Here is a 15,695-nt window from a genome sequence, read left to right as displayed (position 1 = left end):
ACTTTTGTAAAAGTAAAAAACCCAAATATAATGCCAGAGCTATATTTGCAGGTAAATTTCAGAATGTAGCAATCATTATTACCATTGTATGATTAAACATTAACTACACCTGATTATTCATTCTACATGTCTAAAATTTATATAACTTTATCAATTCTAAGGGCTTTTGAGTAGGAATGGAGTAAAGATAGGGCAGTACATATAAAACAAAGGACAAATACACATAAACTAATAATAGCCTAGTTTAGCTGTGAGACCAAACAGAATTCTAGCCCTAGTACTCATTCATTGTTTCACAGTAAACCAAGAGAGATAAATTAATAAACCCCTACCCTTGTAGAACTTATAGTTTAATAAAAATTTACATTCTAATAAGGAGAGATAGAGTTACACACACACACCCCCCCCCCAAGATAAATAGGTAAAATATATAGTATGTCAAAGGATGGTAAATGCCATGGGAAGGAAATAAAATACCATAGGTGGGGTAGGAGGAGTATATAGGGAAGGATAGTCAGTGGGGACTTCACAGAGAAGATTGTTCTTGTAAAGATCTAAGAAGTAACTGCCTGACAACCCTAGTAAAGACCACAAGACCTAAGTCATGGGGACATCCGTAGGAAGCACATTCCAGAAAAAGAGAAAAATAAATACAAAGATACTGCAGGTGGGAGAGGGGGCATGCTTGATATATTAGAAATAGCAGGAAAGCCAACAGGGCTAGACTGACCAGTGGAAAATGAAGTAAAAAAGGAAGATTTTAAGAATTTAGTCTTCTATTCTGAATAGAGAAAAGAAAAAAAAATGTTTTTTTAAATAAGATCTCCTTGGTTACTGTGTTAAAAACAGCCTATAGTTCCCTGTGCTATACAGTATATCTTACAGTAACTTATGGTGGAAAAGAATATGAAAATGAATATATGTATGTTCATGTATGATTGAAGCATTATGCTGTACACCAGAAATTGACACAACATTGTAAACTGACTATACTTCAACAAATAAATAAATACATATGTGTGTGTGTGTGTGTGTGTGTGTGTGTGTGTGTATATGTATATGTATATACAAAAGGGAAAAAAAAAAACCAGAAGAGCCCATAGTGGGACCAAGGGCAGAGGCAAGTAAATCAGCTAGGAAACTATTACAACAAAATACGGGAAAGAATGGCAGCTTGACTCTGAGTGGTAACAATGGAGGTGAAAAGTGATCAGATTCAGAAGTCATCTGGAAGATACAGCAAACAGGATTTGCCGATAGACTGTCAATGATAATATCCAAGTTTTTTGGTCAAATCAACTGAAAGAACTGAGTTTGTCTGAATTAATTATACCCTTCCAACAAGATGATAGAAGAGTAAGATATTAGGAGTCTGGTTTTGGATATGTTGACCTTCAAATCTCTATCAATCATCCAAACTATTAGAGTTAAGGAGAAGAGTACAAGTTAAAGATATAAATTGGTGATTACCAGGGTCTAAACGGTATTTAAAGACATGGCACTAGGTGGTATCACCAAGGAAGTGAGTGTAATTAGAAAACATCTGACAGCTGAGCCCTGGGAATGCCCCACTGTTTGGAGGCTGGGAAGATGAGAAGGGGACAGGCTGAGGAATGGCCAGAGAAAGAGAGGAAGAAAGAGGGAATGTGTTGTTCTGGAAGTCAATTAAATAATGTATTTCAAGTGAGGAGAGTGACTGGGTCAAGTATTGCTGATAGATCAAGGTAGAAAGGACTAGGAATGGACCTTTGGGTTTTACCAATAGGGAGGTCACCATTAATATCAATAAGAGTAGCTTTGGTGGAGTGATAGGACTGATAATCTAGAGTTGAGTTCAAGAAAGAATGAGGGAAAGGAATTGCATTTATATAACAAATACTTAACTTCCAGTCACCATGTTTTGTTGAGACTACAACAGTGAACACAAAAAAAGTCCCTGCCTTTATGAGCTTCTGTCCTAGCAATTACTATTCACTAAATATCTGACCTTTCAGAAGGTCAATTTGACCTTCAATCTTTCTCAGATTTATTTCCCTCATATGAAAAACAGGGTTAGCAATAGCTATTTTATAGACCTTCCATCATTTATTTAAAGTATCTTGCAGAATGTCTAGATGTATGAATTAGTCATACTACAAAATATAAGTCATTTATTATTAAAACACCACTCCAACACAGCTTTTTGCTTCAACGCTACCACAGTTTTCATGGCTTTCCAGAATTACAGCAACATATGGTGAGTCAGCAGTCAGCTGGGAGAATCAAGCTTTCATCCCAGAACCAAGCAGCATGTGATTCAAATGACTCAGTTACAGTCCCAAATAACTGACCAAGAAATGTCACACAGATTGAATAAAAAAAAAAACAAACTGAAAAATGCTCTACCATTTGCTGTTCACAGAGACAAAGTAAAAACATAGTGAATGTCAAAAACATGATCAAAGAGGTCCATGATCAACAAAAATAAGTGTATATGTTGAGACAGACAGCAAAGGAAAAAAAGTGCTGTAATGATGTTTCTAGAATTATATCCAAATACGAGCCACTTGGCTTATAGTAGATTATTTTCTCTTCATTAATCTCAATGCCAATTGAATCATGTTGACTGGCAGACCACTTCATTTTTTTTTACTAAAATTTCTCCCCAAACTAGTCAGTAGTGGTTTAAATAAAGCCTCTTTTAGGTGACTACAACTGAGCTTTTCTCTATCAGAATATTCACTGAGCACGGTAAGGTATAGCTCAGTGGTAGAGTGCATGCTTAGCATGCACTGAGGTCCTGGGTTCAATCCCCAGTACCTCCATTAAAAAATAAATAAATACACAAATTAATTTTAAAAAAGGAATATTCACGGAGAATGTCTTGAACAACTATTAGCTAACACACAGATCTAGAGAGGTGAACTCACAATCCAGATGAGACGAGTATTAACACAAAGAAAACTGACAGAGAGATACGCTAAGAGGCAAACACCCCCTAATGACAATGTCTGCAGAAGGAAGTTTAAAGACTTCTAATGGTCTAAATGGTGGAGGTCTCATGGAGGAGGTGGGATTGGAATCAAGGCTATCAGTAGAGAAAAGGGGAGAAAGGGCATTCCAAGTGGAGGAAGAGGCACAAGGAAAGATAAACAATGACTAGAATCACTTGGCTATCTGTGTAGGAAAGTAATCAGAGAGAATAGCATAGAGGTGGAGAGGGGCACACTGTAGAGAAACTTGAGTGCTGTAACTCAATGCTATCTGACATTTATCAAGCATCTTCTACGTATAAAGTACTGAGCAAGGTAGGAGACAGTAATCACAGATAAATATAATAGGAGACCTCAAAGAAATTACAATCCAGAATGAGAGACATGAAAAAACAAGTAATGATAAAACAACGAGGAATGAAATTAGAACTAAATAGATATGCAATAAGTAATTGCCCAATGGGAACATAGCTGAGATGTATTCCTTCCATAGAATTAGAGTAAATATTTGTTTTGGAAAGTTTTATACCCAAATGGGGGAATGGAAAGTATAATAAAGGGTGAGTCTTTGATAAGAATCCACTTCAAACTTTCAACCCTAAGTCTTAGCTTAAGAAACACTTTCATAGGCTCTTACGGGTTATCCATAGGTTGCTTATCCACTTCCAAAACACCAAATGGAATATTATCTCTTTGATTACAGAAGAATTACATTTCTTGGATGACTCCTCAAGAACACTGGCTTAGGGTCCAAGACCTAAGTTCAAATCCATGCTTGCTATGTGCCCTGAGCAAGTGATTTACTCTAAGTTTTAGTTTTCTTATCTGTAAACTGGGGAAGTAATCTTACAGGTTTGCTACAAAAAATAAACAAGAAAAAATTAACAAAAACACAAAGCAGAGGGATTGAGTTTATTTCCTCTGTTTCCTGCAATCTTCATATTTCAGCATAGTTTTTTTACATTTATGGAAATAGCTCTTTAAATGTCTTTTCTAAGATGTCAGAAATGTAACAATTCCAGTATTGCAAATGTTGACATGCATCAAGAAATAATCCAATATTTTTAAACCAATATGAAACTGTTACAGGTTGAAAAGAAAATTTCATACACTAAATTCATTGTAATTAATAAATGTAATTATGTGAATGACATACTTTTCAAATATGTGATATACAACGGTTTGGTTATACCATACTTATGAAATAAGATTCCTGAAAAGTCGCTCATACAATAAGTTGATAAATTAAATTATATTGATGGCCATAAAAATTTTATATTTACAGGAACTTCAAGGTCAAATTAATGGAAAAGGAAATTAACCACTAAGTATAAATAGGAACCAAGAAATTCACTTAGCCAACAAATATTTATTGAAAGCCCTTTTAGTGCCTGGTACTACACACTGTGCTTTAAAATTTCTCCTTTGTCATGGGACACAAAACTTAAGAAGTAAATAAAAATAATTCTAATGGAATTTGCTGGGAAGTAGTTGAGAATGAAGGCTATAGGAGAGAAATGCAGTAGGTACTACCTACAGGATAGTAAGAACAAAGTGTGCTTCTGATTTAAAAGGCAGAGAAGCAGATACTGGCAACTGAGATCAGTTTCTCAGTTTTGCTGAGGACACTCCTTTTGAATCAACTCAATAGATGCTGGAAAAAGTATTCAATAATATCCAACATCCACCCATAATTTTAAAAAATGTATTTTTTGTAAACAAGGAATTTCAAAGGGAACTTCCTTAACTTGCTAAAGGATATTTTACAAAAATCTCCTGCAAATAACATTCATAGGTGTGAAACCTTCAACACAATCTTATCAAACACAGGATCAAGACAAGAATGCACACAGTATTAGTGTATGCTGCAGCATATCAGGCTGCAAATCATGTTTGAAAATTAATGGCTTAAAATAATAAAGGTTCATTTCTCCCTCTACTTTATGGTAATATAGGTTAGCAAGAGATCACACTTCACAAAATTGCCCAAGGACCCATGCTGTTGAGACAGGCTGAACAACTTATAGCTGCACCATCTAGAACATGAGGCCTCACTGTCACTGTAACAAGAGAGAGTTCATATCAGTTCTATGCTTCACCCTGGGAAGGAGCCACATAATTTCCATGCACAGCCCATTGGCTGGAACTAGGCCTCACATACCTGCAAGAGGCCTTGAAAATATGGGCGAGAACATGAATAGCCAATAAGCAACATAATCTCTGCCACATCCCCATCCACTATCCATCCACTTTTATTTGACAAGGTATTGAAGATCTGAGTAAGTAAAGATAAATAATTTGAAAGGCAGAATAAAACTCATTCTTTGCAGATGATACGGTATCCTCTACTAAAAAGTTCAAGAATATCTAAGACAAGAATGTTACACAAAAATCGATTTCAAACCTATACATCAATAAAACACACAAAAATGAAATTTTTACATAAAACACTCTTTATAATGGGAATCAAAACTGTAAGATTTCTGGGAAGAAACCTAACAATGCATAACACATTAATGAAAAAGCGTATATATATATATGTGAGAACTGAAACCATCAGCATTCACATGGATTAACTAACAGAACAAAGAACTGAGGCCCACCTACCTCAACATGACTTTACCGTGAGTTTCATGAAATTCTTGCCAGGATAATAATGCTATAAACCAGTAAGTAGCTTCATTATTTGCTTCCAAACCTTCCCATAAGTCATTTGCCTCAACAACTGTCTGTTCAATCATCAATCAGCTCCCTTCTTAAAACAACAGATTCTTAATCTGGGTAAACAGCTCACTTCTCAGGACAAGAAATCACTCAGCTGGACAAATCCATTCCTTATCCAATACCCGTTTACTTGTCAGGACTTGCTTTAAGACCCTGACCTTTGGGTCCATTAATCCTAAATTTTAAATCAGAAACTTTGCCAGTTAGATTCCCTCATTAAAAGGCTTACCTTAAAACACTGGAGCCCAGAGCCCCAAACCCTATGAATATCTACCCATAACCTTTCAGCGAGTTACTAAGACTGTGAAGGTGGTGCTCTCCCATACTGCATTCCGTCATAAACTCAGCTTTGCTCGACATCATCAGATTATTCAGTAATTGTGGTAGTCTTTCAGTGAGCTGGCAGTTGACAATCCTGGAAGTCCAATAAGATCCAAACAGACATCACCACCACCGACGCCCCCGCCCCACTGCTGCCCCAGCTAACTGAGGACTCTCAACTTAGAAACTACTCTTTCCTCTGGGACTTCTTGGGCCTCCCTCCTTGGGGGGTCTCTCTGACCACAATAGCGAGCGAAGTGAATCTTGGTGTTGAGTCTGGATTTGATTTCCTTTTCATAAAGCTCCCAAATGCGGAGTTACTTTGTCTTGCTGGAATGTAGAACTCTTCACTATCTGGTCAGATTTAAAAGCTAAACCAGTGTGAATCTGTCATATTCCTGACAATACTAATATATTTCTCTCCGTCTTTGTCACTTTTTGCTGTGAGTCTGTAAGGGGAAGTTCATAAAGAAGTGAACAGGCATAAGCTACTGAAGCCACCCTCGAGCCAGGCCCAAGGACTGATAGGTTCAGGTGTTCTTATCATACCCGAATCCTTAGTAAAAATTCTGCTCTGGGTCACTTGTCAGAATATCATGAAAACTGTCCTCAGTTTCTAATTTTTTTTCCATGGCAGGGGAAAAACCTTTGGAAGAAATTGCTACCAAACCTTCCATCTTCCTAGATTTGTCAGGTTGCCAATTTAAGACATCAACCTAGTTTGGAGCCCAAGATACAAGGTGTACAAATTTTGACCAACATTGCCAGACTCTTATGCCTGTGTTTCAGGTTAGGTCCATGCTCCCTCAAAGAAAGATTGAATCTTCACATATGTATTTACACTATAATTTTAAATGTGTACTGGTTGCTCCAAACAAAATGATTTCACCAAGCATTTTAGAATGACAGTGGCTGCTTTGGAGGATTTTTTATATGAACAAAACTGTTCATTTGAAAGTTGGAACAAAAAGGAGCAAAATCCCACACATCCAGTGGTCTGTACTTAACAGGCAGAACAAAAATTCCAAAAAATTTTTCAGAGTCCAAAAATTGCTTCCTTAAAAGGTTTGCTGGCTAATGCAAAATTTTTAAATGTGAAAATTTAAAACTATGTCTCATTTAGATACCTCCACACCCCATTGCAAGAAGCAGCCTTTATCCTGCTGTTTCTTCTCTCCTGTCCTATGTTCCTCCACTACCTCAGTCAGATCCCTATCCTTCCTCCTGTCTGCTTTCATTCCCATCTGACCTGCCAGAAACAAAAGCTCAATGGCTTCTTAAAGTTAAATCCCCTTCAGAATACACCAAGTGCCATATGGTTGATTTTTAAGCTCTCGTCTGTTTCTGAGCTGAATAGTCAGAGACTCTTCAAAGTCTAAACAAGATAAACAGGAATTTGCAGCAGAATTTAGAATTCTGTCAACTTTAAACTAAACTTTACACGTTTCCTATCTCAATAATGGTGTCATCTAACACTGACTTGTGAAAATCAGAAATTTAAGAGTCATTCTTAACATTGCATGGTTAAGTGCCTTTCAATGCTCTCTGCTTTCAAAGTTTCTCTGCCTATTTTTGCCTAGTTCCTGGAATGCAAAAAAAAAAAAAAAAAAGCCCGGAGATATTTTTATTGAGATCCTGTTAATTTTCGAATTACCCTAAACAGAAGAAAAATCTTTATGATAATGAGTCTTTCTCTAGGAGAACATAGTATATCTTTTCCATTTATCATATCTACTTTTCTATCAAACTTAATCCTAAATATCTGTCTAATATCTCCATTGCAATCGACCTCTGTTACTCCCACCCCAATCCAAGCTATCACCACCATCTCTCACACTAACAGCCTACTAACTTGTTTGCTAGTATCCACTCTATTCCCAGTCCAACCCACTTTCCACACTAAAATCAAAAGTGATAGATTCAAAGCACAAATCTAACCTTGTCACCTTGTTGTTTAAAATAATTTCATTTGTTTCCCATTGTACTTAGGATAATATTCAAAATTCCTAGCCTGACTTAAAAGATTTGATCCCCATCTGCCGCTCCAGCCTCAGTTTATAATGACACATGTCTTTCACCTCCAGCAACACTGGTCTTTTAGTTGCCTGACCTCTGAACCTTTATAAATGCTATTTCCCCATTTCCCTTGCACATATCCTTTCCTCCTTTTCATGCAGTAAATTCCTATTCACCTTCAGAGCTCAAGAGCAATCACCAATCCTCAAGATGCTCTTTTCCATTCTCTTTCACCAGATCAAATCCTCCTAGTACACAAACTAGTCCAAGCTAGCGTGCATGACCCCCATGATACAGTTCCAGGTGTATGTTGATTTTTATGATTTTGTTATTATCTGTCTCCCTCATTATCATGAAATATCCATGAAGCAGAGATCATTTCTAGTTTTGCTAAGTTTTTATTTCTAGCATAATAAATGTTTCAGTCGCATCATCTTTCCTAAAGTGAAAGACAGTAGTTGGGAGTGGAGAGGGACAAGGCTTTCTAGATGTGACAGAAGAAATGGCTAGCCTTCCACCACATTCATCTCTCCCTCCCCCAGAGCAGAAGTATTGCTGAGAAGCAATCCTTGCATCTAGATGTGGCCATCTGATCAGTGTAGAGTGCAGACAAGAATGTTATGTGCCAATTTCAGGCCAAAGCTTTTAAGAAACAGATATGCCTCTCCAGGTTCTTCATTCCCCCGCCATGTGAAGAGAACAGCAAAGCTCTAGGGTAAGGCAAAAGCATACAATGGGGCTACTAAATGGAGAAAATAGCATGCAGATCAGAAGTACCCTAAATTCAACTACTATGTGAATAAAAACTAAATTTCTATTATATCAACCTTCTGAAGTTTGGAGGTTCATTTCTATAGCAAATAACATTATCCCAATCAATTCAGAAACCAGTGTCTTACTTCACTGGCCTTAACACAGATCTAAATTTGCATTGGCTTATAGGTTGGGAGCAGGAAGCAAGGGAACAGATGTTTGAGGACTGAAACTTTAAAATCCGCGTAATGCAGTAGCAAAATATTTAATTAAACTGTGACCTGCAACTGCTTGGAAGACAGACCACAGAACTTTTAAGCTTGTTACCACTAGGAAAATAGCTGGAAAGGACAAGAGTAGGAATGTGTATTGGCTTTTACTTGTATTTGGCAAGGGATTTCAAGAATGACAAGCTCAGGAAAGACTAGTTTGAGAGCAGAAACGAAACAGTACAGGAAGAGTCTAGTAACTGAGGGCTCCCAGGGTCAGGAAAAGTGAGTGTCAACTGCGTGTGGACTCCAAAGGTATAAGGTTAAGACAGAAAAAGGCTTTCAGCTTTCAACAAAGATTCATTAGACATTTTAAACAGAGAAACTAAATCCTAAGACAAAACTCAGATTAAAGGGGTTGCTTCCCGTCCGAGTTGACTTCAAATGGCCTCAAGGTAAGTGCCATTAAAAGACAGAAGAGCCAAAGAAATATATCAGATCCTGGAATTACATTTAGAAGTGGGGGAAAAAAAGCTTTGGGTGTATTTACTGACACATTAAACTGACTGGAAGCAAATAAGAAGTCTACTGTTTTTGAGGAAACTGTATTGCCTACGAAATCAAGAACTTGGCCTTTAAGAGTCTATGTCAAAAAGCTCTCAGGCTCCGAAGCTTTTAACAGCAAGAAGTGGGCTGAAAAATTATACAGTTGCAAGAGATCAAAATCCTCCAAACCCATTTCAGAGAGGATAACCCACTGCCACGTTGGATAATAAACAGACAAGGAAAAACCAGCTGTAGGGCAGAGTCAGGGCCCATGGAGAGTAAGGTCTAAGAAAGGAAATTCCTCTACCATCAGGGCAGCAGGGCACCTGCCTGATAGGTTCACAAAGCTTGCCCAGCAGGATTCATCATTGCTATAGACTAAGAACTGCTCTTCATTCTCTATTTCTCCCTTTTGCAAGAAAGAGCCCCCCCCCCCCCCAGTTATCCTGTCCCTGCTCTAACAAAACATACTAGAAATGAGGTTCAGGTAGGGTAGGAAGGTAAAGGAGGGGAGAGATAATTTGTCTTAGTTCACAGGCCACTGGATCATAAGGAATCCCATCTGAATCTGATGGACTGGCCTATCCATCACCAAAAGATCCTGAACTTCAAGCTAGATTCAAGTGGCTACAAATAACTTCAAGTAGTTTTCCTTGAAGAAGACAAAAGTATATTCTGTGTAAGGAAAGAAAGGTATGCAGATATATTTGGTGGCTAGACGGATAGACTGTGACAGATATGGTTTGCTGTCTACTACAATGTATGACCCCTCTTTAGTGGAAAACAGCTGCTTAACCAGGATCTCTATTTGCTAGTCACCCTCCTCCCCCTGCTTCTAGATATGGCCATGTAGCTATTTCTTGTCATGGGACTATAAGAAATAATTTAGTTCACTTCCAGGCTTTTAAGAAGCAGGTGTGCCTTCACAGATGTATTGGACTGTTAATGAGAAACAATTTCTACTGTGTTAAGACACTGAAATACCAGAGTTTGTAAGAACGTCAAGCATTACCCTAATAAATTGGGTGAGTTGAAATATAGGGCTAGAAATATGAACATGACTTGGATGAGAAGGACAGTGATGATATAATGGGAACAGAGTGTGTAGGTTTAGGAGAAACAGAAGTTGCTAAATTACAGGCAGTACAGAAATCTGAGCAGAGACCTCTAAACTTGATGTGATACTCATTCACACATTCAAACCATTTATGTGTCCACGAGGCATCATACACCTGGCTAGCCAGCAAGGATAGAATGAATAAGACATTATACTTAGCTTCATGAATCTGGAAAGACATATTAAGTCTTTATTCTGGTAAGTCAAAGAGGTACTCAGTTTAACAGGGCAATGTAAGGTATGTGAGGATATTAAAAGTGATGTAAGGATACCAGAAATCAACCACATATTCCACATGCATTTCATATTTGTATCTAAAGCCAGTTCTACTTCCCAATTCCACTAACATGGTTTCCTATCTCTTTCAAAGAGGTGTAAGGACTCTCTAATTTTTAAAGTTCTCATAAAACTCATTTTCCCCAAATATTTTAGGAGTAATGGATAAAAAAGTGAAAGCAATGTTTATTTGAATATCTAGCAGTGAAAAGACAGAGAAAGAAGAGACTGTAAACATATAGAGGCAGATTGAAAGATGTGTTCTTTTTCAAAGAACTTTGTATTTATAGAACAGTTGATTATAATACATCCAAGGTGAAGAGAGTTGAGATTGGCCAAAAGGTAGATAATGACCAAGCAGCCAGAAATCTTAAAGAAGGAGGCAGCAGATACAATAGGTATGGAGAAGTAGGAAAAATAGGAAGTAAAGATATTAAGTAGCCATTAACATGCAGATTAATAAAAAGGGTAGACTTTAAATAAAGAAGAAAATAAACAAATACCAACCGTGAAACAAGACTTGAAGAATATGTACAAAGACAGGCTTGTCCCTCAGGTATTATAACTAAGGCGCTTCCCTGGGCCCCATGTAAAACACTGAACATTGTGCTTTTCAACGTGTGTATGTGTGTGTGTGTGTTGTGTACGTGCACATGCACATGCACAAACATATATATCAGTATATGTGTATGTGTTTGATAAATTTCACGTACAAGGATGGGCCTGCAGCAAGTGGATTATGCCAGGCCCACACTCCTCTACGGATAGCCTTAAACAAGGGCACAGCCCTGTACAGACACAGTACAAGGAATGGTTCTATTGAAATGCTATAGTTATAGTTTAGTGGTTCTCAAATGCCGATCCTTGGATAGATGGCAAAAGAGTTGCATAAGAATCACCTGGAAACTTGTTAAAAATAAAAATTTCCAGTCTCCATTCTCAACAATTTTAATTTAGTAGGCCGGGAATGAATTTTTATAAAGTTCCACCTGGGTGATCTGACAATCTGGTAGACTGGGGCCCTCAGTCACACGGTGCCTTGATTTGTCACTTAACTGCTCCGTATTTCTTTTCCCACACTGACAGCACAGCAAAGAACTATGCTACTCAGTGTCAGCTACCACGGGATACACTGTTTTGAAGTAAATAAACTAAAGTATCCTAAGGAAAGCTATGCCTTTTGTTTTGTTTTCCCAAATACAATGCCACTTCTTATTAAGACGCTTCCACTTAGGGTCAGAAAAGACAAACTTGGGGGCAGTCTCAAAATGTATAGTGGCTAATTTAATATGGTACCCAAAATAAATTTAGATGATATTCAAGATTATTTTACATGGCACATGGACATATACTAGGAATACTGAATCACAAAGGAAAAGATGTATTTTTTTCAATTTTCTTTCAATCAGAAATCCTCAGCTGGCTATTGGTACGTCTCCTACACCCATCTATCACTGCTTATCTCATTTTAACAAACGGAGACCATGCCTCAGAGTCTTTGGAAAACAACAGTCATCTAGCCAGAATTTAGTAACATTGCTTTGTTTTTGCTGTATTTTTAGGCTATCATCCATTTAAAGCATATGATACTGATTTTTCATTTACACTGGTGAAATTTTTAAAAGGTGAACTTTTTTAGATAGCATAAATTACCTGCAGTTATTATAAAAATTATGAGGATGCTCTATGAATGACTGAAATTTAGAAATACTACTGTGTGAGATATCACTCAAAGTAACAACCAATTTCTATCTCTCTCTCATACACACATACACATATACATACACAAACACATTCAGTAAGTAATTAATTCAAATGAACAATCAAAAGCCACAGAACACTTGTAAGAAGACTTTCAATGAAAAGTCTATTCTACCACATGATAATGGAGACAAAATAATGACATTCCATAATATGACAATTATTGTTTGTACATTTTCTTAACTAAATGAACATGATAATCCCTGACCATACTTCTAAGAAATGTACTTGTGCTCTTATCTGAAAGCTAGGATAATTACTGTTCTGCAATTTATACTGCATACCTTATAATCCTTGGGTCGGTAGCAGCCAAGATGAGAATGATCTGAAAAAGAATTACAAAAGAATTAAACTATGAATATTTCCCATCAAAAAGAAGAAAATTTGGTTTCATATTTGATTTTTGCTACTATCACTCTGTTTCTTATAATTCATACAGCAGTTTTCAGAAAGATCTTAAAATCCTTCAACAATGTTACAAAGATGATGAGCAAGGCAAAATCTGCATCTGTTTGCTCTGCCAGCCACCTTGGAGCCTGTGGAGGCCTGCTTGGAACAGGACTTAAAATGACGAATATGTCTGGAAGGCTGTGGTTCAAGGCCATTTTTGATGGCTATAAGGAGGGTCTCTGGAACCAGGTCTCTTAAAATTGAAGGTGTTTATGCTCGAGAGGAAGATGAATTCTACTTAGGCAAGAGATGTGCTTATGTGTACAAAGCAAAGAACAACACAGTAACTCCCGGTGGAAAATTGGACAAAACCAGAGGAATCGGTAAAGATAACTCATGCTCACAGTGGCATGGTTTGTGCCAAATTCTGAAGCAACCTTCCTAAGGTCATTGGACACAGAATCCGTGTGATGCTGTACCCCTCAAAGATTTAAACTTACCGAAGAGTAAATAAATAAATATTCTCTTGAATTTTTATTAAATGGCTTACAAGTCTCTGCCCTAAATTCAGTTGCTAAGTGCTTAAATGGTGGTGGTTATCAGGCATTTAGAGTACAAGGAAGCCCAGAGACGGCAGTCACAGAGATTTTGGACAATAGGGTTTTGATGAGGATAGGATATAAGTATCTTAATATAAGCTTTAGTTGGAGACACTGGAAAGGAGTATCTTGGAAGGTTTATGGTATTGGAGCACTTGAACCTAGCCTCTGAAAAGTTTTTGGACAAATGGAGACACCTGGCATATTCCAGAAAGGACAGGAGTCAGAATTTTAAGCCAGCACAGATATACAACATGAAACTTACCTAGATTTCCATATCAAATGGATCTATAACTCTTCCCCGTATTTCAGCTTTGGTACTGTGGTTTATTAAATGTGCTGGACAACTGCCTCCCTCATTAAATTGAATGAAACTTAAAAAAAATCTTTATCAGTTCTTCAGTAATTAAGTGATTTCACAAATACTATTTTCATTAGAGTAGAAGATCTCTGAATACAGACCAAAATAATTTTGAGTTGATAAACCAGTTTGTCTACATGAAATGGATAATTTTAGTTGATAAACTAGTTTATGATGAAATGTAATCTGAATATATAGATTTGATAGAAATTGCCAAACCACACGTGTTCCTACTCTTGGAGGCCATGCTTGAATCAAGTGAGTGTAGTGGAAACAGGACCAGCTTTAGAGGGCAGGAGCACACTGTAGTAAAAGACTTTGTTGACAAATATATCTGCATTGCATTCAGGCCCCAGGAGTTTCCATCTGGCCTTAGGCACATTACCTAACCTTTTTAAGTCTCAGATTCCTCAACTATCTGATGTACCTCTTTCCTAATATTGCTTTAAAGATTACATTAGATATTACATATACGGCAATAAAATAAATGCTAACTATATTACTAACACCATCATCAACCTCATTACTATCGAATTCTAAGCCAAGCAAGGCCAGGTTCAATTTCTACCACTTATCAGACATATTATTTTGGTCAAGTTATATAATTAATCTGTGTTTCACTCCTCATTTTAAGAGTATAATGACAATGCTTACCTTACCTCAGAGAGTCATGGTGGTGATTAAATCATACCGTTTATGAAAGTACCTAGTTCAGTGTAACAGTGGATTATAAACTATTCTAAATCTTTCCCTAAAATAAAGACCTCTATACTGCAGATGCAGATTTTGGGCTTTACTCATTACTTAAAGGAGTCAACTTTGAAGCATTCTAACCTCTGTTACAGTAACAGACAAGAAAATCAGAACCATAATTTGCAATTCTATTTCCTTACTAATACATTCCAGTTAAAAACAGAATTTCTAATATTCTATATTTTACCTTCCCAAATTACCTTGTACAGAAATATACTGGCTATATATTAGAGACCCAGATAGTCTATATTAGCCAATTAGCTCTCTTTTATAGTACAAGATGTTGTTTCTTCTCTGAGTGTCCTGAACCATTATAAATGGTAGCTGAAACATGAATGTCTTCCACACAGGCCAACTTCACCATTTATTTCAGTAAGATTCAACTTACTTCAAGTACTTTTCAAAATTCAAAATAAAACTAAATCCCAGCCCACCTTCTCCTCTGTAAAGTCTGATGTACAACATGGCCACAAATAGCACAAGAAATTAAAAAATGATAAGGACATACTGAGTCTAATTCTCCAAACATGCTAACTTTGCAAATTAAGATAATTTCTACATTCTTTCTGGCAGCTAATGTAATATTAAAACACTGGTATGTCTTCTGCTTTCTACAAACCATTTATAAATGTACCCTAATTCAGACAGATTTATAATTTTCTTTCATTTTTATGAATTAAGCTGTTACTTTGATCTGAGGTTTCCTAATGTTCACATTTACCCACACTTAACGGCAATTAGGCACTAACTATATTCTAAATGCAAGAGATAAAGGAGATAAAAGTCATGGCCCATGGTTGTGAAGTACTTATAATTTACTTTAGTTGAGTTATACCAAGTTGAAGGACAGCAGCATAAAATAATAGGCTAAATAAGAATGGTACAGGCAATATGTAG

General features: G+C 36.8%; 1 protein-coding gene and 1 pseudogene across 2 annotated transcripts in view; one reads left to right on the top strand and one right to left on the bottom strand.

Moving 5' to 3' along the window:
• Positions 1-15,695, bottom strand: part of SPATA6 (spermatogenesis associated 6) — a 98,553-nt gene that overhangs the window by 32,854 nt on the left and 50,004 nt on the right. For both annotated transcript variants that reach the window (XM_006200457.4, XM_006200459.4), the window contains exon 9: positions 12,980-13,020. In XM_006200457.4, the coding sequence (XP_006200519.1) occupies positions 12,980-13,020 (41 nt within the window). The remainder of the gene's footprint in view (positions 1-12,979; positions 13,021-15,695) is intronic.
• On the top strand, positions 13,272-13,579 carry LOC102542521 (large ribosomal subunit protein eL33 pseudogene; annotated as a pseudogene).

Source organism: Vicugna pacos, chromosome 13 (genome assembly GCF_048564905.1).
Source record: "Vicugna pacos chromosome 13, VicPac4, whole genome shotgun sequence".
Lineage (NCBI taxonomy): Eukaryota > Metazoa > Chordata > Mammalia > Artiodactyla > Camelidae > Vicugna > Vicugna pacos.
Note: the sequence above shows the minus strand (reverse complement) of the source record. Positions and strands in the feature narration are given on the sequence as shown.